Below are 26,428 nucleotides of genomic sequence, written 5' to 3'. Positions count from 1 at the left end.
GCTGCCCGCGGCAAGGCCCCGCCTCCCGCCGGTCGCGATTGGCCGGTTCTGCCCGCGCGGCGCTGCCATTGGCGGGCGGGCGGCGGCGCTGCGGGTCGGGCCGCGCTGCGGGCGGGGAGCGTGGCCGGGGTGCTTTTGTTGCCGGGTCGGCGGGGAGAGGAGCGGGCGGGGAGCGCGGGGCCCGCGGACACCGGAGCCGGCGGGGAGCGGGGCCGGGCGGCGCGGTGCGGGCACGGCGGACGGTGGGGCCGGGCCTAGCGGCAGCCATGAGCGGCGGCGTGTACGGGGGAGGTGAGTCCGGCGCCGCCCTCCCCTCCCCCGCCCCGCGAGGCGGCGCGTGCAGCCCCGGCGGGCGCTTCCCGCCTCCCTCAGCCCGGCCCGGCGCTGCCGCGGCCCCTCCGTGTCCCACGCGTGAGGAGGAGGAGGCGGCAGCGGGCCTTGTTTATGTCCTTCGCGGCCCCGAGGTGCCTCCTCCGGGGAGCGGTCGCACCGCGGCCTTGGGCAGGATCAGCAATACCGGAGTACGGAGAAGGTCCCCGCACTTCGGGAGCCGGGTGTGGTTCCCTCGAGCCCCTCTGCGCAACCCCGTGACCACCGTTCTTGTCGGACAGGTTCTCTTTAGGATGTGCAGAGATCCGCGGGGATCGGGCCCGCAGGGATGGGCGTTTCGTACTCTGGCCCTTTCCCTCACACGGTCGCTGTTTTCAGTCTCACCTTGCTTATCCTCATCCCTCCCGGGGGCTATGGGCTCGCCTGGCTTCGTGTGACTGTTAAATTAGAACTTTTTGAAAGCTTTCTCTTGCGATCCGTTTAGCTGCAACTACGTTTTTTCTCTACTGCTAAAATTCTCCTTCTTACTCCAAACGGAGGGATTGCAGTGCCCCGGTTAAAGTCTGTCTGCAGTTTTCCCATAACTCTCTGGTAGCTGGAGTTCTGAATAGAGAAGTTTCTCCTTGCCTTGTAAAAGATCCCTTGGTTTCCTTTTCTTCCTTTGCCTGTAAAGCAGGCAGTGGGCAGGGAAAAGTCAGGATTGCAGAAGAGTGTAATAACCATTTATCTTGATTAACAATCTTTTCAGATGAAGTTGGGGCTCTGGTTTTTGACATTGGCTCGTACACAGTGAGAGCAGGCTATGCAGGCGAGGACTGCCCAAAGGTGAGAATCTGTGCCTCCATGGAATTTCACCATGAATTTATGCCCTAAGTCTTCGAAAGTTACAACCCTTCCTAATACATTGGGGTTGGTTCTGTCTGTATTGTATAAAGAAGCCTCTGAATTTATGAGAAAAACACCAACTTCCCAAACATTATTAATCCTCATACACTGCTTGCCTCTTGCCTTGCAGGTTGATTTTCCAACAGCCATTGGTGTGGTGCTAGAAAGGGACAATGGCAGCACTCTGATGGAGATAGATGGTGACAAGGGCAAACAAGGGGGCCCGACTTACTACATAGACACCAATGCCCTGAGAGTTCCAAGAGAGAATATGGAAGCCATTTCACCTTTAAAAAATGGAATGAGTATGGTGCTTTGTCTTTTTCTACCTAGCTTTAAAATAGCATTGCCAGGCTGCAGGAAGTCATAGTCATGTTGATAGATGCTATGTACAGCAACAGAGGCTGTAAGAACAGATTACTGGTTTATAAATTGCATGGAAATGTGGTTGGTTTTCACTGCTGGTGGACTTTCAGTGTAATTCTTGAAGTCATGGTAGTTGTGGAGGAAGAGGATTCTGCAGAGCTGTTAGAGGAAGTGTATGTCTGCTGAGGACAGCGTTTGACTGAAGAGCTCTGTGCAAAAAAATAAATTGGAAAGCCTTTATGTGTTTATGAAATGAAACAAAACTTAGATGTAACTAATCTCTTTGTGTCAATGTTGTTACAGTTGAAGACTGGGATAGTTTCCAGGCAATTTTGGATCACACTTACAAGATGCATATTAAATCTGAAGCAAGTTTGCATCCTGTCCTTATGTCTGAAGCACCAGTGAGTAAAAGCAGCTGTGCATTTTGATAAGTCTTTTTGCTGACTGCAAACATTGGTCCTGGATAAGTCTGACAATGGCCTGTAGGTGACAAGTGTTAAAACTTAGCTACAGAAGTGACAAGTTTAAAATACTTGGCCAGGTTCTGGAAAATGTCTAAAAAACCTCAATTTGAAGTAGTTGGTATGAGTTGTATCAGAAACTATTTACAATATGCTATTGTTTTTCACTTACTGAAAAAAAGATAAAAGTTAAAAAAAGAAATTTTACTTCCTAGAATAAAAAGAAAAAGATGATTGGATGCCTTATATATTAAGTTACACTTAATAAAATGCCATCAAAAAATTGTGCTTCCTTCAGCCTTACAACTAATATAACGTGACACAGAATAATATTTATAATGGAGAAGTTTTAATTTTTCTGTCTTTGTTTCTGTAAGTGGTCCTGTAAGGCAGCTGAAGTGGATAAATACAAATTTATGGGAAAATCTGGACAAGGTGTCTGTCATTTAATAATGCTCATCATTTGAAGGGCAGATCTTGAAGTCAGAGTAGAAAAGGTAGACATGCCATACACAAGTGATGCCTTTCCTTAATAAAATCTTATGAAAAGGATTTTCTTGAATTTCATTATTCCCTTGTGTTGAATCACAGCTTGTGGAGTGTGGATGAATTTGCAATGGCTGTTTCATGTTTGATGGCTCAGTGGGTGTCTGAATAGAGACATTCCCATTGACATTCTCCTTACAAACCTCATCTTACTTTGTTGTATTGGCTTGGAAAAAACTTCACATTTTCAGTAATGTGTTGGATATTTCAGATATATCCTGGCTTAATCACAGCTACAGTAGCACTGTAGAAAGATGCTTTGGAAACTGGAAAGTCTGGATTTATTTTTCTTCCCACTGGGCAAGTTCCTTCATGTATCTTCCCCCTTGTAAAAGGCAGGGTGCTTGCTTTAGAGAGTTCTTTGGGAACCCGACACTGGAAGAGCTGTAGAAGTGTAAAGAAATCTATTGTAACAGGAAAGGTGGGCAGCACTTTTGTGTGATCAATAAGCATTGATGTATTGTTGTATAAATGGAATAAAAAGTGTTCTAAAGAAGTAAATTACTTGAAAGCTGTCTCTTTGGAATTTTGGTATGATTGAAAACTGTGGCTGCAATTTTTCCAATCACTTCTTTATTGTGTGTTAGCAATCTATTAGTGTGCAAACAGAGCTTCCTTTTGGTCACTTACTTGTGGTTTGGATTTATTATTTTTTAGTGGAATACCAGAGCAAAGCGTGAAAAACTGACGGAATTGATGTTTGAACACTACAACATCCCGGCTTTTTTCTTGTGTAAAACTGCTGTTCTGACAGCGTATCCTTTGAAATGTTACACTGCATGGTTTTATTTTCCTCCCCCAGGAAATGATGGTAAACTTTCTCCAGGCAATTCCAAGTATAATGGCATGTCAACTTTCTTCAAATTGACTTCTTCCATAAACATCCAGGGAGGAAGTCAACAAATTCAGCTTCTGAACTTAAGACATTAGAGCTCATTTTTTAAGTTCTCCCAATCTGACTGTCCTTGGGGCCCAAGTCTTTTTATATTATTATTACTCTTTTATTATTATTACTATTTTTTTTCATTGGATACTATGGATAAGAATATTACAGACCTAAAATGGTGGTGTCCACACTACTAAATACAGTAATTAGAGCTTGAAGTTTTCATAGCCTTAAGAAGAATATTTGTTATTATTTTAAACTAATAATAACATGTTTTCAGCTTCAGAGTCTAAATGAGTTGGATATACTTAGAGCTTGCTGCATAGTAGTGATGTGAATTTTCACATTCCAAAGCTTGAGTTAGTTCACAGATGGAAGTTAAATGCTGCTCTCTCTATGAGGTTGTGCACTTCACAGAAAGATGGTACATACTGGAAAATGACAAATCCTTTCTTAGAGCCAAGGAATAATGTGTTGGGGTCCTCATCCCTAGTTAGGTTTTAATTGTAACATTTTTTTCTAAGTGGAAATTACAATATTTTCCTTAATCATTTTGACTAGTTTTGCTAATGGGAGATCTACAGGTCTCATCTTGGATAGTGGGGCAACACACACCACTGCTATTCCAGTGCATGATGGATATGTGCTTCAGCAAGGTATAAACTTTCATGGATAACTATATTGGAATATCAAGGCTGAGTTAGCTTGATTTCTGCTTGTACACTTTCATTACTGTTTTTACATCTGTGTGTCCCATTTAAAAGGAAAAAAAACCCTAATCGAGTTCACTGACAAATAGTTGGGAGAGTCTGTTCATGATTTGGATACTTTCCAGGTGAGTTGTTTCAGTTTTTATTTTGGATGCCTTCTTTGCCTTCTAGGTATTGTAAAATCACCACTTGCAGGAGATTTTATCACTATGCAGTGCCGGGAATTGTTTCAGGAAATGAACGTAGAGATAATTCCTCCATATATGATTGCTTCAAAGGTGGGAAAGTAACTTTATTTAGTAAATGTTTTCTTGGGGAGAGGCTTAAATGTTTACCTGGTGATTGTGTACCCTACAATCTCAGGAGGCAGTTCGTGAGGGGTCACCAGCAAATTGGAAGAGAAAAGAGAAGTTGCCCCAGGTCACCAGGTCTTGGCACAATTACATGTGTAATGTAAGTAGGTCATTCTTCCCTCTTTCACCCCCCCTGAGTGTTCCATAAGTAAGTTTTGTTTGCAAGTATATCAGCATTTTCTCTTGAAGAACTAGAAAATCTTTAAAAAGTTAGTACTAATTCTATAAATTTTATATAATTGAGGACTAAAATTCATATAAATTCACGTTAATTTTAACTCCACAGTGTGTCATTCAGGACTTCCAGGCTTCCGTCCTCCAAGTATCAGATTCGACCTATGATGAACAGTACGTTACTTTCTTCTTTCTTGTAAAATCAGTTACCAGTTGTGCGTGGGGAGCTCAGCCTGTTCACTGCTCTTGGCTGGTTTTGTTATGGAAAGAGGTTTTATCTAAACACTGTTTATTTATGAAAGTAGGAATACTGCATATATCCAGGATATAGTTTTTTGTTTAATACTCCAAGATGAGGTCATAATAAATTTTATTTGAACTTGTAAATCTTATCAATCACAATATTGCCATTGGCACTGTAGTTTATAACGCTGCTTAGATAACTTGACACCCTGTTTAGAAAGCACTTTAATGTGTTGCTTTCTGCCTGATGCTCCAGGGTAGCAGCACAGATGCCAACAGTTCATTACGAGTTTCCCAATGGCTACAACTGTGACTTCGGTGCTGAGCGTCTGAAAATTCCTGAGGGATTGTTTGACCCTTCCAATGTAAAGGTAAAACCACTGTGATAGCTGTGATTGGAAGGCTTTACATGACTAGGTTATCACTTGGCTTCCTTTTGTATAATATTTTTAATTTCATGATTTGGATGCATTTGCACTGTGGGGTTCTCCTGGGGGTAGAATTTACCTGTCTTGAATTATGGCTGGGCAAGGGAACGATGAAATGTTCAAAATGGGTGGTGATTGGGAAAATAAGAGGGGTTTTTTTTTCCTAACAAAATGCTTAGCTCCTTCTTCAGAATATTTGTAAATTCAACTCATTCAGGGCTTTTCTATGCCTTGCTCTTTTGAAGCAATGATGTGTAGATTCCTAATTTTCCCTGCAGGGTTTATCTGGTAACACGATGTTGGGTGTGAGCCACGTTGTCACAACAAGCGTTGGAATGTGTGATATAGACATCAGGCCGGTAAGTGTTAGTCAGCCAGGCAGTGTTTTAAAGCATAGATATTTTTGTGCTGATACATGTTTTTGGGACTAGAACAGCAACAGTGAAGATGTGGATTTTCTAGGATAACGGTAAATACATTAGAATAATTCTGTAAGTATTAAGCGTTTGTATATAGGGATATGTACCATTAGTGTTTTGTCTTACAAAATGCTAAATCAGGATCTTTTACTGAGTGTTTCTACCCATATTTAAAGATCTGATGTACAGATTTTGTGGCTGGCACTGCATAATTTGGCTTGGACTGGCTTCAGATAAGCATTTATGTTTGTAACTTTGAATATCTTCTATGTTTAGAACATACATGGAATGTACATGATGGAGCCCTCTTTAACTAAAAACCCAAACTATGCTAAACCATGACAAATTTATAAAGAGTAGAAAGAGGAGAAGAAGCTTTAAAGGAAAACTTTATTTTTAAAAATAATGTTCTATCTTTCTCAGGTGTCAATTTTATACAGACTGCATGGGAGTTTTTTCAAAAATCTTTTTTCTGTTAACCAGTGTGTGGGAGGGCTTAGTGGGCTGGGCTGTGGTGTGTGTTCACCAACTGCAGCAGTAGCGAGATAGAAAACTGCTGCAGGGTTTTCTTTTGGGGTTGCATTCAGCTGTAAAAAAACCCAACAATTTGGATACAGGGGAGATGTGTAGGTTGAGGGTTCTTCATAGTAGAAATCGTTCTGTGAAATAATTTAGAATCATTAATCATATGGCTTCTGTCTTCCTTTTATAGTTAAATATTAAGCTGCCTTGCAATATTTTTAAGTGATTAAATATTTAACTGAATTGGGAGAGGTAATACTGTTGGCATCAAGAGATGTATTATTGCTGTTGACTATACATCCTTGTGCCACCCCTCTCTATTGTGAGAAAGAGCTGTTTTCAGAATGATTTCAGAATTAATGCTCTAGGTTGTTTTTTTCTCTTTAGGGTCTCTATGGCAGCGTGATTGTAGCAGGAGGAAACACTCTAATACAGAGTTTCACAGACAGATTGAACAGGGAGCTGTCTCAGAAAACCCCACCGGTAAAACAACTCTTTCCATTACTGCATTGAGTATTTACCCTTTCACTTTTCTGCCACATAAGTACTCAAGGATATCATTGCTTTGACTTTCTTAGGAACCTGACAGCTGAACAGGTTTCTTCAGGGTTAAGAAACCTCCCTCTCTAAAGAAAAGAAAGAATTCTTGGAAGAGTTTTTAGACAGAATAAATTCCAATATACCTTGGAATGAATATTTTACTGCTTCACTCTTGCTTTCATATTGTGATCCTAAGTTCTGTAATTTTCCTCAAGCAACAGCCAGTATTTCCTTTGATGGTCTCTCTTCTGAATTGTTGCTGACTAACTTGAGGCACATTCAGTCATTCTGCCTGAGGTCACGTCATGGTGGCAATTGTTTTTCCTTGATATGGCAGACAACTTAAATCACTAGGTTTTGTCTATGAGTAACATATTTACATATTTTTTAATGACTTGATGTCAAAGAAAGTATTGATACCTTGCATCTGAGAGTAGATATAATTACGATATTTCTTGAATTTTAGTATTCAAGCAAAAATGTTCTGCTTGTGACAACTCTGAAATGATGAATGTTAGGAGAAACTGAGAAATGTGTTCATTCACTGCTTATAATAGCTGAGGAGGAACCCATTGAAATGCAAAGATTTTATTGCTACAAGGCATTTTGAAAGCAAAAGGAATGAAGGGGTCCAAAAAAGGCTAGATAAAAGTTAGGTCTAGCAACATTAGTCATTTTAGTCCCAGTGCAGTGTTGGAGATGACAGTATACACTGTGATACTGCTCTCTACCTGCCCCATTCCTTGCCGTAACCATTTGCTGTTGGGAGACAAGGTAAAAGCCACATTTCCTGTTCCACTGTGGCTGATTTTGAATTCTAAATAGAGGGCAGATGAGCAGTAGTGCAGATGTACTAAAATGGACCTTTTTAAGCTGCATGTTGGTATAGACACCAGGTTCCTTCTGCTGCTTGTCCCTAAAGGTCACCAGCTTCCAGTTTGACGTTTGGTTTTGGCTCCTTTTCTGTGCAGAGCATGCGCCTGAAGTTGATAGCGAACAACACGACTGTGGAGCGGAGGTTCAGCTCGTGGATTGGGGGCTCCATTTTGGCTTCTTTGGTTAGTAGACCTGTGTTACTTTGTTGCTGTGCTGAACAGCACTGTCACCCAGACATCTGATTCCCCAGAAGTGTGCATTGCAGAGTTTGTGCTATGTAATCATCATCTTGGCTATCCTCATGGTAAGGTGAAGAGAATCTGTTTTAAAAAGAGGTATGAGCATTTCCAGTGACAACATACCCTTCCGTGTTCTCCCATTTTTAATGGCAAGGTGCAATCTTGAAATACATGCACTTTCTCTAGACTGTATCTAGTAGACCATGAAAGTAGCAAACCTGTTTCTGCATCATATTCCTGTGTGTAGGTCTACAAGTTTCTGAGTGCTGAAATGGTTTGTGGGGGTTAATTGATTATCATGGGAAAGGGAGACTGAAATAAGCATTTGGTGCTGCACTTCCTGTCTTGAGTTTAATCCCTTAGTAATAAAAGTCAAGGAAGAGATAGTTAAGCAGGTCAAGTCCTATTACCTCATATAATGCAAGGACTTGCTTGTTCTCCCTCCTAGGAAAAGCTAATCATGTTTCAATTAACCTTCCTTTGTGTTCTGATATTTATTTTGTGTTGGTTTTGTTTCTTTTTTTTTGTAGGGTACTTTCCAACAGATGTGGATTTCTAAACAAGAATATGAAGAAGGAGGAAAACAGTGTGTAGAAAGAAAATGTCCTTAGACCTCTTTACTGTGAAAACTGCTGCCTGCTCGGTGTTCCTTCTGTTTTATAGCTTTAGCATACTCAGGAATGGGATGGACTGTTTTTTGTAGAAAGTTTATATTGGGTTTTTTTCATAATTCAAGTTCCATTTTAACAAACCTTAGAAATTTTGAGAGACCTAATTGGTACTATAATAGAAAAAGGATGTTTACGTCCCTTGTAAAGCAATAATTCATGTAACAAGCTTTTTATGATTTTGTATAAATGTCTATTTTTCTCTAGTATCTTTTCCTGGGAACAGCTTTACAGGTTAGCTAATAGATAGAGGCATAACCTTGCAAATGCCTGTGCTTATTTATTAAATATTTCTTGTCTAATTTCTTGTCTGCTTTCACATACTAGTCTTCCTTGCTGGTACTTTGGCCTTAAATTGCTCTTATTTTTCTCTTAAAAAATAAAATTTGGTCTTTTATATTTGAGCAACCTTGTGAGTACTTGCAGAGAAAGTTACTCTGCTGTTTTAAAAGTTGAAAGTTTGTATTCATTGATCTATTTTAGTGTAAACTTTTACTGTCTCACAGAAGTGTTACATTCCATGGAGTGAATGTTATATTAAGCACTGGTTTGCTAATTTTTTGTTACGGAGCAGTTTCATTTCAGTACGCAAGCAATGCTTTCCACCTGATGTCTAAGAATGTATTTAATGCCTTTGTGATGTAGGTGAGAAGCAAAACTTGTTCAAGACAGAGGAATTGAGACAAAGAATTGCCTCTCCAAGACTGGGAGCAGTCAGAAGCTTTCAGTGTGTGGCTTGACCCTGCTGCAGGGAGCTGTAGCTGAGGAGCAGCTGCTGTGTGCCCATGGCTGGTGTGGCTCCCTCTGTGCCTCCCAGCAGGGTCTGTAAGTGCCTGTGTTTGCAGGGGGAAGGTGCACTCAGGGTCACAGGAAAGGGGATGACTTTTTTTTTCAGCAGGAATTGGCTGTCAAGACGCAGCTTGATGTTGCTTTTAAGCTTACTTTAAATTACAGTGGTGTGATGGTCTGTTTTGGGACACAATGAAGTTTTGCTCCTTATCTCAAAAGCTGTGGAAAACCAAATAGCATTTAACTGATCTAAAAAAAAATAAACAGTACTGCTACATTTTTGTATCCTAAAAGCTCTTGTGGGTAAATAATTATGAGGCCTCTATTTGAAAAGTTTCACATTACCTCCAAATAATAAAGTAATTTATCAAACCAGTCTGCTTTTGTCTTATCATGAGACTCATGAGTTACTCTTGAGACAAAGTTGCTTGATCCAGATTTTCAAAGCTATTGACAAACTCTATTTCTCTTGCAAAATGAGGCAAACTGCAGAGTTGCACCAAGTGATCCAAGTCACCAGCTCTTGCCATTGTGGAAGAAAAAGACTCAGTCCAGTTTGCATTCAAGTGGAACATGGAACATCAACTGAACTGGCACCTCAGCCCCCTGCAGTGCGTGGTGTTTTTAAGCTTTTCCTCAGTGGTGTGCTTAGATTTCAATATGCCAAACCAGCTTTTATCTTCTGTTTTATCTTAAAAGAATTGCAGTGCAGTAGTAATACCTGTTAATATTCCAGCAGCATAGGGAGAGCAAAACACTTCTGGAGGTTTTCTTACCACTATAAAGATTCTGAGTTTAAATAGGGGGAATTTTGTGTCATGCAGAGGAGTAAGTGAAGGTCAAAATTATGGAGACAGATACAGGAAACGTTACTGGTTCCCTTGCAGTGTTTTACCAGATTATACTGCTGAGCACATTTGCTTCCTGAAAGACTGGTGTGACTTTAGTCTAGATTTCTAGACCACCTCATATGGAGGTTAAAAGCTTTCAGAAGTGAAAGGTGAAGGTGTTTCTGTGACCTGAGAGCAGCAGCAGTACCTACTTTAATTTCATAGATGACTATTGCAGTCTTCCTTCAAACATTTTTCACTCTGCAAAAAAACCCATTGCACAAGTGTTTGAATTGAAAACAAAGAAAAGAAGTCTAGGCAGGACAACTGTATAGTTAGAAGTTCCCATGCTGAGTATTTCATACTTTCTAAGAAGCCAGACTTTTAAAGCAGGGGAAAAAATTCCTCATAGCAGACAGAAGAGCCCCATTTACCAGTGCCTTTATGCAGAAAGCAAATACACCTTGGGTAGCTTACCTGTAACTCAGGGAAAATACTCAGAAAAATATATCAGAAAAATAGGGTCAGGGAAAAAAAAGGCTTGTATGTGAGCTTCAGATGCTTTCATGTTTCGGTCTGGTTTTAATGTACATTTGTTAAACTAAACCAGGTAAATATTACCCATACACTTCTTACTGTCAGCTGGCACTCCATGGCTGCTCTTCACTGTTCCTGATGTAGGTCTCACTCTTGTAACAGCTGGATAACACAACATTTGTTTCTGGAAATGTGAGAAATTACACCAAAGCTGCTTTTTAGTTCCAGATCACAAGTTTAATTAAAGTCAAATGTGGTATTAAAACAAAAAAAAAAGATGGAGGCTGTCTGGAATGCTCAGTGGAGTCATTTGTGGTTCCAGAACACGATTCATGTTCCACAGACACTCGACCGATTGCTTGCAGTGCTCTTCCAGCACGTTACTGGCTCTGGGATTTCACAGCAAGGTCAGGGAACTTCCTTTCCAAGACCTTCTGCCTCGTCCTCTCCAGGTTTTGCTGCCTTGCCCTTTTCCGTAAAGCTTTTTCAAGTCTGAGTCTGAAACAGAGAAGTTGATGTGGTTAATTTCAAGCCAGCTTGTGACCACCTTAATGAGCTCCCCCCCCATCAGATAGAGGCTCTCAGTGATGAACAACTTCAGTATTCATTTGCTTTTGATAAGTAAAAAAGCCTGCAAAGTAATGCTTTTACTCTGCTTCTGAATTCTACAGAAGTTCAGCCCCTGGGAGGATTTTTGGTAGTCTGCATTTGAAGTTACTTATACAGTGCAACTGCATAACCATGTCTTGTGGTAACTGAGGTGGGAACAGAAAAAAGAAACAGAGCAAGCTGTAAATTTTAAAAAGCCTAATTTTCAGTCTAGTAGCTGAAAGCCAAAGGATTATTACTATTTTTTCCTTTTAAAGTGGAATAAGGACAGGAACAGAAGAAGAGAACTTTCAATGTGAAAAAAATCTTTTTACCTGATGAAGTGATTCACATGAGGTAAGTAATAGAATCTCTTCTTTTTGTGTTTTTTGTTCAAGTGCCACGGTATTGGCCATTCCTTGTAACTGTACCTGTTGGAGACAGATAAAAATGATTACAGAATGTATACATTGTTTTCATTCTGGGATTTTACCAATTTCTTCTAGTTTCAGTACAGTGATGAAGTGGTCTGGGAGATTGCAGAATTAGTATGTGGGTATTTATTTCCAGCTCTTGCTGGCCTGGTTTGTAACTGCATCTCCTGTGTTTTATACAGTATATGCATCTTTCCTTGATTTGATAAGGACATTCTGGGAGAGAGACACACCACAAGAAAAATTCACACGTTAAGAAAAAAGGCTTTCCATACCAGAAGGTGCGTCCCAAGAAGTCGTGTCTCCACTCGCCAGGGACTGGCTTTTCATGGCCCGTTTGTAAAAGCCTCAGAGCAATTTCTCTTTCTCTGACAACCAAGTCTATATTTTTCATAGACGTTTCTACCTGGAAATGGTAAATAGTTTCAGGATGCACCAACAAAAAACAATGCTGACAATTTAAAAAAGCTCAAGATAAAATTTAAAGGAAGAACAATGGTAAAACATGCTGGAGTTTGATCACGACTTCTCTCTCAGCAGGCCCTGTGTACTAGAACAGTAAGGAATGGGTGCTTCAAAAACCTAACTTGAGAGCACGACAGATATGAAATAACTGGCAGTCTGATACTTGACTAAAGACCAGCTGGGTAATGCATAAAGCCAGATCCAGTGCTGATGCAGAAGTATAGGAAGCTCTGAGGCAGGGGTTGGAAGGAAGCAGGAGAAGCAAACAAAAGATTTGCTTATAGTTTGTAGTGGCTGTTGGGTTATTTTAGTTTTCACTGGAGTCTGGTCGCAGCCCCAGTAACACCCAGTGGACAATGAGAAAGCTGCCTTGACCAAACTATGACTTGAGCAGTTCGTGTATACACTAAAATCAGGGAAATAATTTTAAAAAAATGGTCTTTAACAAGTTTACAAACACTTGATTTTTCAGCAATTCTACTTAAGAGTTATTATTTTTTATGTAGTGTGAACAAGTTACCTTTTCTAATCGTTCTGGACTGGGCATAGGCTTGCGCTGTCGTTTGGATTCTTGCTCTAAAGTTAAGAGCATGTTCTTTTCTTTCAGCAGAACATACCTAGAGCAGAAGGCACAGTAATACAAAAATAACTCCTGGATAGCTAAGCAGTTATTCACTTACTGTCTGTAATCCCATATCCTGTGCCTGCTGGCTTCACATAAACAAAAGAAGAGAATGAGGGAGACAGGTTTACTTAGTCTGGAATAAAGAAGGCTTGGGAGGGAAGAGTTTAACGCTAAGTTGTCTTCCACTACCTGGACAGAGCCAGATTTTTCTTACATGTACACAGGAAAAGGACAAGTCAAAGCAAGGAAAAAGCTGTTCACAGTCATGGTTAAGTTCAGCCGTGGCACAGCCCTGAAGTGGCAATGCAACCTCCAGCTTCAGAAACTTCCTAAATCAGAATAAATGCCAGCCTGAGCACCCTGATGAAACGAAGTGCCCAGTCCACCAGAAGGCACTGACAACCAAGTCTGTCCAATTCAAACGATCCCCAGAGGGTTTGTACCCAACCTGAGCCCTCTGAACTAGACACAGCTGTCCCACAGCCACCTGCAGTGCAGCTTCTGTGTTCTGAGCAGGGCCAGAACCGGGGCTGATCCAGGCCCAAAGCTGGCTGGAGCCTGCAGAGCTCTATGGCAGACTAAAGTTACTGGATAAGTTCACCAGCCACACTTCATTAAAAAGCGCACAGCTGCTCAGAAAGAAAAGAAGCTTCTTCACTAAAACCTACTTACCAAAGTTTGTGCAGGTCTTCACTACTCTTGCCCCTGAGCTGCTTTATATTCCATGAATCCCCTGTAAAAGATAAAAAACCACCATTAATTTAATGGAACAAAGTTCTCTTATTCTGGAAAATAAAAAACGTGCTTCTATTAGGCTCAGCTGACACAACAGTACAAAGACCACTTTTTAAAAAAATACTACTGCTTGGACAGCCATCCTCAAGGATATTCAGCTTTGCTTTTAAAACACAATGCAAAAAGGCAACTACACGCAGTGTTTATCTGTGTTTGTAAAAGGCTGGGAATAAGGAAAGCTGTAAAATGAACCTCTACACTGGACTAGTTTTCTTCCATAGGACCTACATTTCATCAAAGCACACCTCTTCTGTGACACACTCACTTCAGAGCAAGGCACAGGATTTACAGCAAAACATTTTGCTGCACAATTGCTATTTACTTTCATAAACACTGACTACACACAGGAAAAATTAACAGGCATAAAGATGCACAAGTGGATGTATGTACATATACATAGAAAAGTAAGTTTTATGTAGCTGTGAATACTCCCTATGATGCAAAACCCCCAGATTTCAGCTCAAAGATCACTATCAGAAATGCTAAATATAACTCACCAGACTTTACACTTTTTTCCCCCCAGTTTCCTGGATCATCAAAAAACTCCTCCAGACCCCTCTGAGACACAGTTGTGTGCAGGAACTTCACCTGATGGAGGGGCTCAATTTTTCGTAGGTTCTTGTGGTACAGATTCAGCACCATTCTGCATAAAAGTTAGAAGGAAAACTTTGTATGATAAGAAAAATAATATTCTGCTAAATGAGAATGTTTGTTTCATTCACAAAGGCACAGGTCCTACGGACAGGTGTGGGGGGAAAGGCAGGGGTTTGCTTAGCCACAAAAATGTCATCTCGGTGTTTTCTCCTCCCCGTCATCTAATTATCTAATTTTCTATACTCAGAGATAATGAACAATTAAAAATTAAGGAGTAAGTTTGAGCTATGCTGTACAAGAGTAGATCATAGAATCACAGAGCTTTTAGAATTACAAAGGGCCTCTGGAGATCATGCAGTTCAAAACCCCCGCCAAAGGAAAAGGTGACATAGGAACGCATCCAGGGGTGTCTCCAGAGAGGGAGAACACACGCCCTTCGTCGTGGCCTCAATGGCAAAAGCTGTGGACACACGGGAAAGCACAAAGCCCACCCACGCTGGAAGCACCGGCACAATGACTGCAGGACTCTACAGGCACAGGGAACCGCGTTATGCTGCCCTTACACGGTGCCTGCGACCACGCACCACCCTGTCCACACACGGACACCGGGACACACGGACACCCGCCTCCCGCCAAGGGCGCTCCTTCCTCCTGGGAACAGCGCCTGCCCCCCCGTGCCTGAGCCCGAGTCCCCCCGGCGCGGTGCGTACCCGGGGAGTTCCGGCCGAGCCCGGGGCAGTCGGAGCGCGGCCGAGAGGCCCCGGCCCAGAGCGGCCATGGCCGCGGCCGCCGCCATCACCCCGCGCCCTCCCACAGCACCGGGGGCACGGGGCGGGAGCTGCCCTTTCCCAAGATGGCGCCCGCGCGGCCTCACCCCGCGCTCTCCCGCGGCACAGGGAGCACAGGGAGCGCTCTGCCCTTTCCCAAGATGGCGCCCGCGCGGCCTCACCCCTCGTGCCCTCCCACCGCGCCGGAGGTACAGGGAAGGCTCTGCCCTTCCCCAAGATGGCGGCCGCCGGCTTCACCCCGCGGCGGGAAGCGGCGCCGCCGGCCCCGCCCCGTGCCAGTGCCAGCCATGGCGGCCATGAGCCGGGTGCTGAGGGCGGCCGCGGCCTGGGCGGCGCGGCGGGCGGGCGGCGCCGGCACCACCGGGATCACCGGGATCACCGAGATCGCTCCCCGCCTCCCCAGCACCCTCGGTACGGCCTCGGCGGGGGAGCGGCGGGGCGGGGGCGGTGGGGGCGAGGTGACCTTGCGGAGCGGGCAAAGATGCCGTCCCGGAGGCCGCGGGAGGGCCGGGGGCTGAGCAGGTGCAGTGTTGTGTCCCCGTTCCTGTGAAAACTGCCGGGTTTGGGTAAAGCATGGTTGGATACGGGCGGGAGGCCCACCCTCCTGGCATTCTCATTGTCAATTTGCTTGGCCCTGTTTGGTGACATTCACTGATTCACGTATTGGTGCTTACAGGTAGTCATAGATCTATGTCTAAAGTTAGAAGAAAAATAGGTTCATGCTAGCAAAATACGAAATTACTTCAGGTGAACTGCAGAAAATTCAGCCGCTGTTGTGCACTCTTCTTTTTTTTTCTTTTCCCACGTATGTTTGACCTTGTCCTGGCATAAGCACCAGTGGGGTACAAAACCATAATACTCTGGTTCAATTTTCAGTTCCTGTACGACACAGCGGCAGCCATGGGAAGAGAATGTTTATCATCAAGGCAACGAGTTTTTATGATTCTCGATTTCTGAGCTTATTGGTGAGTTAAAAATCAAATGTATTGCATTCAGTGTAACACATGGCTTGCAAATGGTGTAAGAGTGTCTAAAATACAATTTCCTCTGTTGTTTATGTGACAGCATCTAAGATGTGGTTGGCACTATTTACATAAAAAAGAATTTCAGGTCTTCTTCAAAATTTTCCTGGTCATATGCTGTAAAATCAGGGCTAGATGAAGTTAAAAGACTGGCTAGATAGCAAAGCTTGCGATAGGTACTTAAATTACTGCTGTTGTAGCATTCTTAAATTACATGTCTGTGTTCGTATATGCATGACCCACAAATGCTTTCTACTCCATCCTCCTTTTTGAAGCATATCAGTTCCTCTTCTACAGGGCTTACCTTCAGTTACCTACAACCACTAACACCAGAGGTGAGATTTAGGAAGCCTGACCTGAGTGTGACCCTTCCAAAGCCAGGTTTTGGATAAATCCTGTTATAAGGGGCAACAGCCAATTTGATACAACTCCCTTCATGCGATCAGGACTCCTTTATCTGCCTTCCACGGCTTCCACTGCATTGGTGTTGGATTATTGTTTTGCTGTCAGTGCCTCATTCCAGCTGAGTGCTGGAGCCAGTCATGCCAAGATGCTGAGGCAGATTTCAGGGAGGTGTTGCTGTTTGCTGCTGCACAGACTGACCTCACTGGGAGATGTGAATCTGACCCAAACGGGCTCATGGACTGACACAGCGTTGCTCTTTGTGTGCTGTGGTTCATTAAATAACTCATTGCCATCAGCAGTGTTTACCTACAACATCCCTTTCCAACCTAGGAATGCAAATCTAAGAGTTATTGGCTGTTCCACCATTTTCAGACAAGACCTCATGTAAATTTGTCAGGGTTCTGAGTTTCCTACACCTTTTGTTTTTATCCCTTCTACAGAAATTCTATATATTCCTGACGGGAATACCAGTGGCAGTGCTCTTAACATATATCAACGTCTTCATTGGTGAGTGCTCTGTCAGGGCTAAGCAAAAAAGTTATTAAATGGGAATTAAGCATGCTGGATAGAAAAAAAGGAATCTTTTAAGGCTCTCTCTTTGGAAGACCATGGCATAGGCCTAACAAATACAGCGATATTGTAGAAGTACATAGAAAATGTTCCCAGTATATTTGCTTTAGTTGTGACTTTTTTAAAAAAAGTTTCTCACATTTAAAAAAAAAAAATATTCCCTCTTTTAGCAGGCTTTCAGACATCAGTGAAGTTCAGTTACTTGCTGTAACAAGATTGCAATTCTGGCTTTTTATCTAGCAAAGATGCCAAAATTCTGCTTGGCAATACATATGTTAAATCTACTGCTGTAATGATATGTAATTAATTTAATAGAGAAATCAGGAAAAATCCATGCTTTCAGCTCCTGTACTTTAAAGGGCATTTCTGTGGACGTGATCCAAGTTGTTTCTTCTGTATAGCTGCTAATTTTACCCTTCTGGTGTGTCACTTAAAATCTATGAACTAGATACTTGCAGTGTGACGTGTCTGCAAAAATTGCAAGTTCAGTTTTTCCTAATGGAGCTCACACTGAGGGATTAAGTACTCTCTATGTGGAATAATGATCTTTTCCTGATCTGAATGGCAGAATATAAGGTAGCTTTGGAAAATAATCATAGAGTTACATATTCCTCCCCTCCTTTTCTTGTCAGGTGAAGCTGAACTTGCAGAGATTCCCGAAGGTTATGTTCCAGAGCACTGGGAATACTACAAAGTAAGTGTACCATGCAAAAGGGTGGGCATGTTATTGACAGCCCTTCTCTTGATAATACTTTTGGGAGTGAAATGAATGGAGTATGATGATGGCTATCAGTGTAGTAAAACTCAAATATGCAGTTCTGATTTTGGTAAACTTTTTTGCAGCTTTATGGAACATGTATAAGGCTGTAGGAAATCTGTTTATTGACACGAGCAGATGCAAATGCTCTGTATGCAGTAAACTGCTGAAGCTGTATGCCAAGAATTCTTCTATAATACTACTGAATAATAAGAACAGTCCTCTGCATTCATGGCATGCAGGTTTTGTCTTTGTTTCTTTCCTAACGTGTCGTAAGAAATTGGAATTTAAAGTGACATTTCTTTCCTTTGTGTTGTTTGCCAGTGTTGTTTTAAAGTCCAATATCACACACACTTTTGTATCTAGAATTGAAGATTTTTATAGTCACAAACTCAAGGTTGTCTGCTTTCAATTTAATTGTATTTTCTTAAAATTAGTCCCTGGCTTCTTGCTGCAAGCACTGTTTTGTTTCTGATAGGAAGTAATTGAATTCAGCAATATTATTGTGACTATTTCAACTCATTTACACTTTTGTTCCTAGTAAGATGCCCTCTATGTGGCAGCAAAACTTTGAAGTAAGTAAGGTTTGGAGTTCACTTCTGCCATTAGAATGGCAGTTTAAGGAACTTTACTTCAACAGAAAGAAAATAAATTATGTCCTCCATTAAATTTTAATTTTGCAACAGAACAGTCATCTGGAGGTTATTTTGGCATTAAGAATTGCAAAAGAAATATGACTTTTTAGGGTTCTGATCTCACATATAGTTGTGCATGTTTGTAACTTTACTGTTATGGTTTGAATGGCAGTGCTCATGATGTCAATGACAACTTTTCAGGACTGTGGATATACAAAATGATTCAGTTATGATGACATTTCTACTTGGAAATTGCACAAATAATCTCTGCTTTTATGTTTTCCAGCACCCCATAAGCCGCTGGATAGCTCGTTACATACTTGACCCCCCTGAGAAGAGCTACGAGAAGGACATGGCTCTGCTTGATGTGGAAGCGAGGAAAGCTGAAGTGAGGTATGTTCTGTAGTTGAGGGGGTTAAAATACTGATCCATACTGTAGCTGACTCTTTGATTTTGCATGACATACTGAGCAGGATGCTGACATAAAGTGCTTTCATGTATCCCCTGAGTGCTGCCTGCACTGGCTGCTGCCACAGTGGGAGTTACGATATCTCTTGTCGCTGCCCTCTCAGGATTCAGGTTACCAGAACAATCCAAGGACGGGGGCTCTTCAAAACACTTGGTATTTATAAAGGTGTAGCTCTTTTTACCCCTGCTAATGCTCACAGCTAGGCTGTGATAAAACTGCTGCCAGTATGTTTATTCCTCCCTTGTGGAACAACTTGCTGAAAAAAAACCCCAAAATAGAAAGATTTAATAGCTCATGTCTTAGTTGAACCCTTCATATATTGGTACTATGTATGTTTCAGCAGTATTTATAAACCATTGATGCTAAAGTCACTGATTTTTCAGTAATTCCTTGATGCTGAACATCAACAAACTTTATGCTTAGGGTGTCTATTGCCTTTTTTTTAGGATGCTGGAGGTGGAGGCACGCAGACTGATGAGACACCGGGGAGATGGACCTTGGTATCATTATGAAACACCTGACAAAAATCTTGTTGACAATTCTATGAAATCCTCACCCGACAATTAAACAATTTAGGACAGTGTGCAAGCTCTTAAATTCATACTGGCAAATTGTGACTGAGCTATGGAACAGACATCCCGCTGTTTGCTGATGGAAATGAATAAACAATGTTTGTGTTGATTCCAGTATCTTAAAAGAAACTCTGTGGCAGTTAAGCTCATACAGATATTAAAGCTGTTAATCAGTGAAAATTCTTTAATGCAATTTCCAACAGTCACTCCTTTGCTTCAGAACATACATGGAACAAGTTGATAATACTAGTTTTCATTTTGTGATTTCTAGTATTTATAGTTTCAAGTGAAAGATATAAGAAACTAAGAGTATTTTTTTTCTCAAGTCTCCATGTCAGGTAGTTGGTGGGAGATGAACTAAGTGAGAAAAATATCTTCACACATACCTGCCATGCATTTTCAGAACTGTACAGCTGTTCTTCTACACCACTTTTGGCAACTTTGTAGGGAATATAAAGGGTTCTCTTTTCACCTGGCAGGTTTTTGCCACTAGAGGGACGCGTTTCCTCAGGTTCTACAGGCCATGGTACTCTTGGGCTTAAATTTCTCAAGAGTGGTGGATAGTACCTCTTACAGTTTGTGACCCTAAATTTAATCTGTCCATATTCAAAATCCTCACTTTTTAAAGGAAGTAAGTCCAAGCCCTTTACTAACCCCATATCATCTAGTGATTTGAAACTTAAAAGATAAAATTCTGGTTTTTTACATTAGGCAACACTGCATGGACTATTTTAAGCAAAAACTGCCTTGTTTGCTGTTCCTGGCACTGCCAAACATTAGAAAGACATTGATTTTCTATCAGTGCTTTGCTTGTTCTTTTTGTTAGAATCAATCTTTCAGGTTAGATGGCTCATATGTCTTCTTATGGCTCTCATTGTTTATAAATGCTGAGTTATTCATAAGAGAAGCCATTAAAAAAGCACAAAGTCTCCTCAGGTAAAATAAATCTGTCTGACCCTGTATTAGTGTTTTTTATCCAGCATCCAATGATGCTCACAAGTCTGATGTAATGTCTGTTTTTCAGTAAGTCTAAAACCACTCCATGGACATCACATTCTGATCTCAGTGTTTCACATTGTTCCCAACACTTGAGTTTTCAGTAGTAAAAATTGCTGAGAACAGACCGTGCTAGTCTGCTCACAGCCTGTTCATAACTGGGTACAAGCATTTTTCAATTCTGTTTTTGAGATTTTCCTAGAACCACCTATTGAAACTTTTGAGGTAAAGGGTGGTTCTAGTAAAGGTCACATCACCTCTTTGGAAGTGATCACTGAATCCTTGGATATTTTGTGGACTATGGGTGGAAGGCTATTCATTACTTTATGCATCTTCATTTTAAATGGGTTGGTCATTTCTTTAACGCTTTGCTGCCAGGCATATGTAGTAGTTACTAGATATTGCTTGAAAACAATAGCAATATTTGTTTTCCTACAAACTTCATTCTATTTCTCCTTCCTCTAACATTATTCTTTCAAAGTGAAAAGCAGAGAGAAACACAGCAAAGGCCAAAAAAGGGCATTTTAAGGTAAAGGTACTGCCCCAGAAGACACAAAATTGGGGGTTGGCTCCTGGCACTACCACAGGCTTCTCAGGCATCCCTGGCTGGGCATTCCCGCCCTATATTCCCCCACACAGACCTGCTCCTCTTGACCATGGGGACATCCTGATGCACGGCCCTGGTGGGACCAGGACAGAGCCATGGGACACATGAGACACCTGTGGCACTGGGCAATGAGGGGCTGAGAATGAAAATACATAGAAGAAATTTTTTACTGTATATATTTTATACAAAAATACATACATATACACACACATATAAAAATATATGTACATATACCATATACATATATACTTACATATATACACACTTGTATATGCATACATACATATACATATATACTTTTTATATATATGCTTATATATACACACATATACATATACATGCATATATATATATACATACACACATACATATATATATATGCTGCTGCGTACACACACACATATACACATATATGTATATAGTCTTTAAATGCTTAAAAATAAATAACCGCGCCTATAGCAGAAATCTGCCCCGGGCTACCCGGGGAGACCAGGAGCGAAGTCTCCGTGCTCCCCTCCTGGGAACGAAGGTTTTGGGGTGAAACGCGAGGGCCCCGCGGGAATCCCGCCCCCGCCGCCCTGCCCCTCGCCCGCCCCCGCCGGGACCCCCGAGTGCCGCCGCCGCAGCTGGTGCCGCTGCCGCTGCCATTGGATTAAAAATAGCATCTTCCCTCCCCCTGCCCTCCCTCGGGCCCGGCTCCCGCCGCCGCCCTGGCCCGGGCCCGGCTGCCTCCATCGCCCGCGCAGAGCGGCTCGGCAGGGAGGGAGGGCGGGCGGCCGGGAGCGAAGGAGGGAGGGGAGCCGGGAGGGAAGGGAGGGAAGGAGGATGCAGCGGGCCGCGCTCTTCCGCGGCGGCGATGCGCAGATGGCCGCTGGGGACCTGGGCGAGCTGCTCGTCCCTTACATGCCCACGATCCGGGTGCCCAAGTCAGGGGACCGGGTCTACAAGACGGAGTGTGCCTTCTCCTACGACTCGCCCGTGAGTGCAGCGAACCACCCCCGGCTGCCTCCGCGCCCCCGCCCGCCGCGGCCCCTTCCCCTCCCCGCCGCAGCCTCTCGCATCCTGCCCGGGCCGCTGCCTCCCCCTCAGGCTTCAGAATGCCCCCGATCGCTTCCTCCACCTGCCGCGGCCCCCTCGCCCTCCCGGCGCTCCCCCACGCCTGCTCGCCGTCGCGGCGCTCCCCGCACATCGCTCGTCCGCGGCAGCGCGGTTCCTTCCTGCGCTTGTTTGTTTATTTTCCTCCTTCAAGGCGGTCTGAAGTGGTTGCTTGGACACGGGGATTTTGTGGTTTGGGGGAAACTTCACTGCTTGCTCTGGTTGTCGGGGTCTGTCCGTTTGACTCGGAGCCCTGCTTTTGCTTTCTCACCGAGGTAGTAAAACGGGACGGTAATGGCCTTCTCGTTGGTATGTTCTGGCGAGCAGATGTCAATTATTTTGCTTTCCTACTGCCTCGGTGCTCGTTCTATTCAAAATCTTCAGAGAAAGCTCCCAAGGGCTAAAGGCTCATCCTGAAAATCAGCGTGAAAGTTCCCCTGAAACACTTTCTCCCCCAGGGTTTCAGTTACATCACTGAACTTCAATGAACTTGTAGTATTTCCCCACTATCTTGGTTCCTTTGCTGTTAGATGAATGTTTTGTGTGCAGTAAACTTTCTGTGGTGTTATTTCTATGGTGTCTTACAAAACATCCACCAGCTCCACAGATTGCATGTGTTCTGTGGCAGAGACTCATTTTTAACTTCACTGCTAATACTGAAAGCCTTCATAAATGGGCAATGCTTCATAAGAAACAGGTGCTTAGAAATTAGACTTTTTCAAGAGAGGTGAAATTTTATTAAAACTTGCTTCTCCACAGGAAGCTGAGGTTTCCCAAAGGTGATCGAGCACTATATGTTGTCAATGGCAGCAATCAAAAGGAGGCTCATTACATTACAGACTGTTCAGTGAAAGATATATTTCAGCCACATTTTTGGAATCCTTTATCCCCTTCTATTTGATAATTCCCCTTCTCTTCTATAATTCCTTTAAATACAGAAAATCAGACTTGGTTTTAAAGGTGACTCAGCTGTCTGGTGTTCGTCATGTCTTGTTGAACAGAGGTTATTTTTACCCACACTCTTCAGATCTCAAGTGTCACCCAGCAGCCCCGACTGTACTGGGAGTTGGGCTGATTAGAACTGCCAAATCGGACTCCACCGCAGAGGCGATAATTGCATTATATGCTTAAGAAGGTTTTGGCGGGGGAGAATCAATATACCACATTCTTTCCTTCAGATTTCTGCTTGGGTGAACACATAGTTGGTGTTTTTAGTCACACTTTCAGGCTTCTTCGATATTATGGTTTATAAAAAGTTTCTGATAACAAGTAGGAAGGGATACTGCTATGGTATGGTGATTAAAAAACAATCACCACCCCCTGCAACAAGTCTCAGTTGAACGCAGCAAAAGCTGTTTGAACAAAACATCAAAGATTTGAGCCAAACTTAACAGAAACTATGGATGAAAGTAGCAAAAGGAGTGGGAAGCAGCATGTATGATTTTTTCTTTTTGACCAAAGAATTTTTCACCCTTTTGATGTTATCAGGAAGAGATTTCAGATTTTGAAAAATGTTGCCCTCCAATGTGAAAACTTCTTATTTAAATTGTGTTATGGGCATTCACTGGGCAAAAGGCTTGGCTGAATTTATGCAATACCAGTGAAAATAAAAGCAGTCTCAGTTTCTGTTGTTTCCCGCAGCTTTTCAGCCCATACCACTCCTCAGTTTAGCTGAGCAAAAGATTTGCTCAGATTTATTTTAAATTCCCATATAATCTAACAGATACCTGGATATTGTTTCTAGGATGGTGACTCTACGGGGTAAATGTAACGTGCGTTTTCTAGGGTAAAACACTGTCATTTTCAAACTGAAAATAGCAAAGCTGTGTTTTTGCAGTTTTTCATTCAGATGGACAGTGAAAGGAAACAGACAGGTTGTTCCTTGGCTAAAGGGAGATGTTTATATTTTGTATTAGGTTGATTTTGTGACTTACCTTCTTAGGTTATCTATGTATTACCTAAGCGAGCCTCTTCCTCTTGAGGTACCTAACTGTTTTTGAAAGAAGACACACTGTTGGCCCTGTTATAATATTCAAGAATTTAAGAAAACACACTCTTGGTTTTGTTAGCCATGCTAAAATTCCAGATTGCATTTTTGCTGGAGGAGTTTTTTTCCCCTTTTAAGAGTATTTCCTCACATCTACTCATTTTGCCATGTTAAATATGCTCCTTGCTACAGTTTAACTTCAGTGTGTCATGTCATACCTGGTCATGCAGCAGCTCTACCCTCAAGTGTCTTTAGCTATATTAATTGTATACTAATCCTTTTCCTGTATGGATGTGTTGTGATCTTTAAAATACACTGAAAACCATCTGACCTGTGAGCGTTAAGGTACAGAGTAATTTTATTATTGTAGAGAAAGGTGCTGCAGCAAATTTGCAAGGACCAAGCAGAGTGGAGTGTTCAAAATCAGAGCTTTTGCTCTCAGAGGGTGCCAGAGAAAACGAGGTACTGGGAGCGAGTAGCTCCCTCTTCTACTTCCAGCTGTGCAGAGCTTAACGTGGCAGGGAGACGTGGGGTTTGCTGCCCTGCTTGTCACTCTGTCAGTTGTGTCATCCCGTCTGGGTTTGAATAGTGAATGTTCCAGTGGATATCAGCAGCTTCACTGATTGTTCTCAAAACAGGTTGAGGTTCCTTCCCATGGGTTTTAAATCTTCCTTGGATGAAGACCTGGGAACAATGTCGCCTTTGTGCTACAATGAGAGTCATTAGCTGAGAGCCCTCGGAAGTGAGAGCTGGAAGTACAGGTGGCTGTTTAGTGTATTTTTTCCACGTGGATTAACTGTAGTGTGGTGATCTTGTCAGAAAGGTGGTATTGTTAGAAATACCATAAACAGATGAGAAATTAATGTCCTTAGATTTGGCCTACTTCCAACAGAACATACTAGGATTGGTCCCAGGAAAGCTGGCAGGAACAGGAGGCAAATTTCTGTGCACTTAAGAGACCTAGTGACACTTTTTAGTTTGCTTGTCTCATAAGATGAGAAAATATGCTGGTTATGGTTTACATTTTAATTACTTTTTTGAGGTTTTTTGGTGTCTTCTAGAAAAACTGTGTTTCTCTGATGAGGGCTCCTACTCCAGTTAGCTATTCCTTTGTACAGGAATTGAGGAGGGAGGGAAGGCAGACTGCTTACAAAACACAAACCTGGCCTAGTGTTGAGTATTGCTTCCTCCAGGGATTGACCCAGCAGCTGTGGGAGCCAACCACTACCCTGCAATTTGGCTGACAAAGTCCTGTACCTTGCAGAAGTCAGATCTGAGGTGCAGTCGTGCCTCTTGGTGGCTTTTTCCACATCTCCCACACTGTGCTGTAGGTTTCTTCTCTCCTATTTTGTCCACTGTGACTTCTCTTCATCTTTTGATGGACGAGTCTGACGTTGTCTTCAGTAGAATGCAGAAGATACAAAGGTTGTATTATATAATAATCTTTTGTTGTACTATTATTTTTTTAGAATTACAGTACTCAGCTTTGGAAATTCCACCTTTTAATGTGATCCTAGTCTCAAAGACCTCTGATCATTTATCACAGAATTAAAAAGTCACAGAATACTCTGGGTTGGAAGAGACCCATGAAGATCATCGAGTTCAACTCCTGGTCCTGCACAGGACACCCCAAGAATCTCACCATATGCTTGAAACTGTTGTCTAAACACTTCTTTGGCTCTGTCAGGCTTGGAGCTGTGATTGCTTTCCTGGGGAGCCGGTTCCAGTTTCCAACCACCCTCTGAGTGAAAAACCTTTCCCTAATATCCAACCTAAACCTCCCCTGACACAGCCTCAGGCCATTCCTTCAGGTCCTGTCACTGGTCATGAGAGTGATGCATCTGGGGGAGAGACAACATCTGGAAAAGGGATACAAACTGGAGTATAAAAAGGCTTATGTGTGATGCTGCACATGGATGTGCTCCGAAACCTTCCCCATGAAGGGCATTGGCGACAACCCCAGCAGAGCTCATGAGCCCAACACGGTGACAGGACCAGGCAGTCTGGCCCTGTAGAGTGCAGGACTCTGTTTGAGCAGCTGAAAGTTTGGCCTTGCTCCACTGGAAAACCTTGCTGCTGACAACAGCTTCCTTTGTGAATCTTGCTGACTTCATTTTTGTGGCTCAGGAGATCTGTAATGGTTATGTTGGGACAATTCCCAAAGGCTGAACTGAGCTGATGCTCTGCTGTTGTGCAGTTGGGACTGAAATCCTTGAGAG

The 26,428-nt window shown here is 42.6% G+C and overlaps 4 protein-coding genes across 6 annotated transcripts in view; 3 read left to right on the top strand and 1 right to left on the bottom strand.

Moving 5' to 3' along the window:
* Positions 1–194: 194 nt before the first annotated feature.
* ACTL6A (actin like 6A) lies at positions 195–9,814 on the top strand. Its single transcript, XM_042042109.1, has 14 exons — positions 195–291; positions 1,079–1,155; positions 1,346–1,520; positions 1,885–1,985; positions 3,249–3,346; positions 4,039–4,133; positions 4,359–4,465; positions 4,551–4,640; positions 4,827–4,888; positions 5,214–5,328; positions 5,664–5,744; positions 6,714–6,809; positions 7,838–7,924; positions 8,512–9,814. Exons 1-14 carry the CDS (start codon positions 267–269, stop codon positions 8,590–8,592), a joined length of 1,290 nt encoding a protein of 429 aa, XP_041898043.1. The 5' UTR covers positions 195–266; the 3' UTR covers positions 8,593–9,814.
* A 1,206-nt stretch (positions 9,815–11,020) lies between these two features.
* On the bottom strand, positions 11,021–15,152 carry MRPL47 (mitochondrial ribosomal protein L47). The gene is made up of 7 exons (XM_042042112.1): positions 15,017–15,152; positions 14,210–14,355; positions 13,590–13,650; positions 12,813–12,909; positions 12,103–12,233; positions 11,729–11,824; positions 11,021–11,303 (listed from the first exon to the last, which is right to left on the bottom strand). The coding sequence occupies exons 1-7, from the start codon at positions 15,100–15,102 to the stop codon at positions 11,186–11,188; spliced, it is 735 nt and encodes a 244-aa protein (XP_041898046.1). The 5' UTR covers positions 15,103–15,152; the 3' UTR covers positions 11,021–11,185.
* A 7-nt stretch (positions 15,153–15,159) lies between these two features.
* On the top strand, positions 15,160–19,633 carry NDUFB5 (NADH:ubiquinone oxidoreductase subunit B5). Its single transcript, XM_042042111.1, has 6 exons — positions 15,160–15,505; positions 15,971–16,059; positions 16,962–17,028; positions 17,724–17,785; positions 18,770–18,876; positions 19,399–19,633. Exons 1-6 carry the CDS (start codon positions 15,160–15,162, stop codon positions 19,517–19,519), a joined length of 792 nt encoding a protein of 263 aa, XP_041898045.1. The 3' UTR covers positions 19,520–19,633.
* Positions 19,634–21,913: 2,280 nt separating this feature from the next.
* USP13 (ubiquitin specific peptidase 13) overlaps positions 21,914–26,428 on the top strand; it is a 50,212-nt gene continuing 45,697 nt past the window's right edge. The window contains exon 1 of one of the 3 annotated variants that reach the window (XR_006018426.1): positions 21,914–22,105. Coding sequence is in view for 2 of the 3 variants with exons in the window: in XM_042042470.1 (XP_041898404.1) it covers positions 21,953–22,105 (153 nt within the window). In the remaining variant the exon portion in view is untranslated. The remainder of the gene's footprint in view (positions 22,106–26,428) is intronic. The other 2 variants (XM_042042470.1, XM_042042468.1) reach the window with 2 other exon arrangements.

This window comes from Corvus kubaryi, unplaced genomic scaffold (assembly GCF_017639235.1).
Source record: "Corvus kubaryi isolate FWS band 111438036 unplaced genomic scaffold, C.kubaryi_AGA036_p1.0 37397, whole genome shotgun sequence".
Taxonomy (NCBI): Eukaryota; Metazoa; Chordata; class Aves; order Passeriformes; family Corvidae; genus Corvus; species Corvus kubaryi.
Note: the sequence above shows the minus strand (reverse complement) of the source record. Positions and strands in the feature narration are given on the sequence as shown.

Coding starts and splice junctions, on each gene's coding strand:
- NDUFB5 (XM_042042111.1), top strand. CDS start 15,160: ATGGCGCCCGCGCGGCCTCACCCCGCGCTCTCCCGCGGCACAGGGAGC. Junction 16,060..16,961: donor CTCGATTTCTGAGCTTATTG/GTGAGTTAAAAA, acceptor TCCCTTCTACAG/AAATTCTATATATTCCTGAC. Junction 17,786..18,769: donor AGCACTGGGAATACTACAAA/GTAAGTGTACCA, acceptor TATGTTTTCCAG/CACCCCATAAGCCGCTGGAT.
- MRPL47 (XM_042042112.1), bottom strand. CDS start 15,102: ATGGCGGCGGCCGCGGCCATGGCCGCTCTGGGCCGGGGCCTCTCGGCC. Junction 13,651..14,209: donor GGAAAAAAGTGTAAAGTCTG/GTGAGTTATATT, acceptor TATCTTTTACAG/GGGATTCATGGAATATAAAG. Junction 11,825..12,102: donor TTCTTGGGACGCACCTTCTG/GTATGGAAAGCC, acceptor TGTCTCCAACAG/GTACAGTTACAAGGAATGGC.
- ACTL6A (XM_042042109.1), top strand. CDS start 267: ATGAGCGGCGGCGTGTACGGGGGAG. Junction 4,641..4,826: donor GGCACAATTACATGTGTAAT/GTAAGTAGGTCA, acceptor TTAACTCCACAG/TGTGTCATTCAGGACTTCCA. Junction 5,329..5,663: donor TTGACCCTTCCAATGTAAAG/GTAAAACCACTG, acceptor TTTTCCCTGCAG/GGTTTATCTGGTAACACGAT.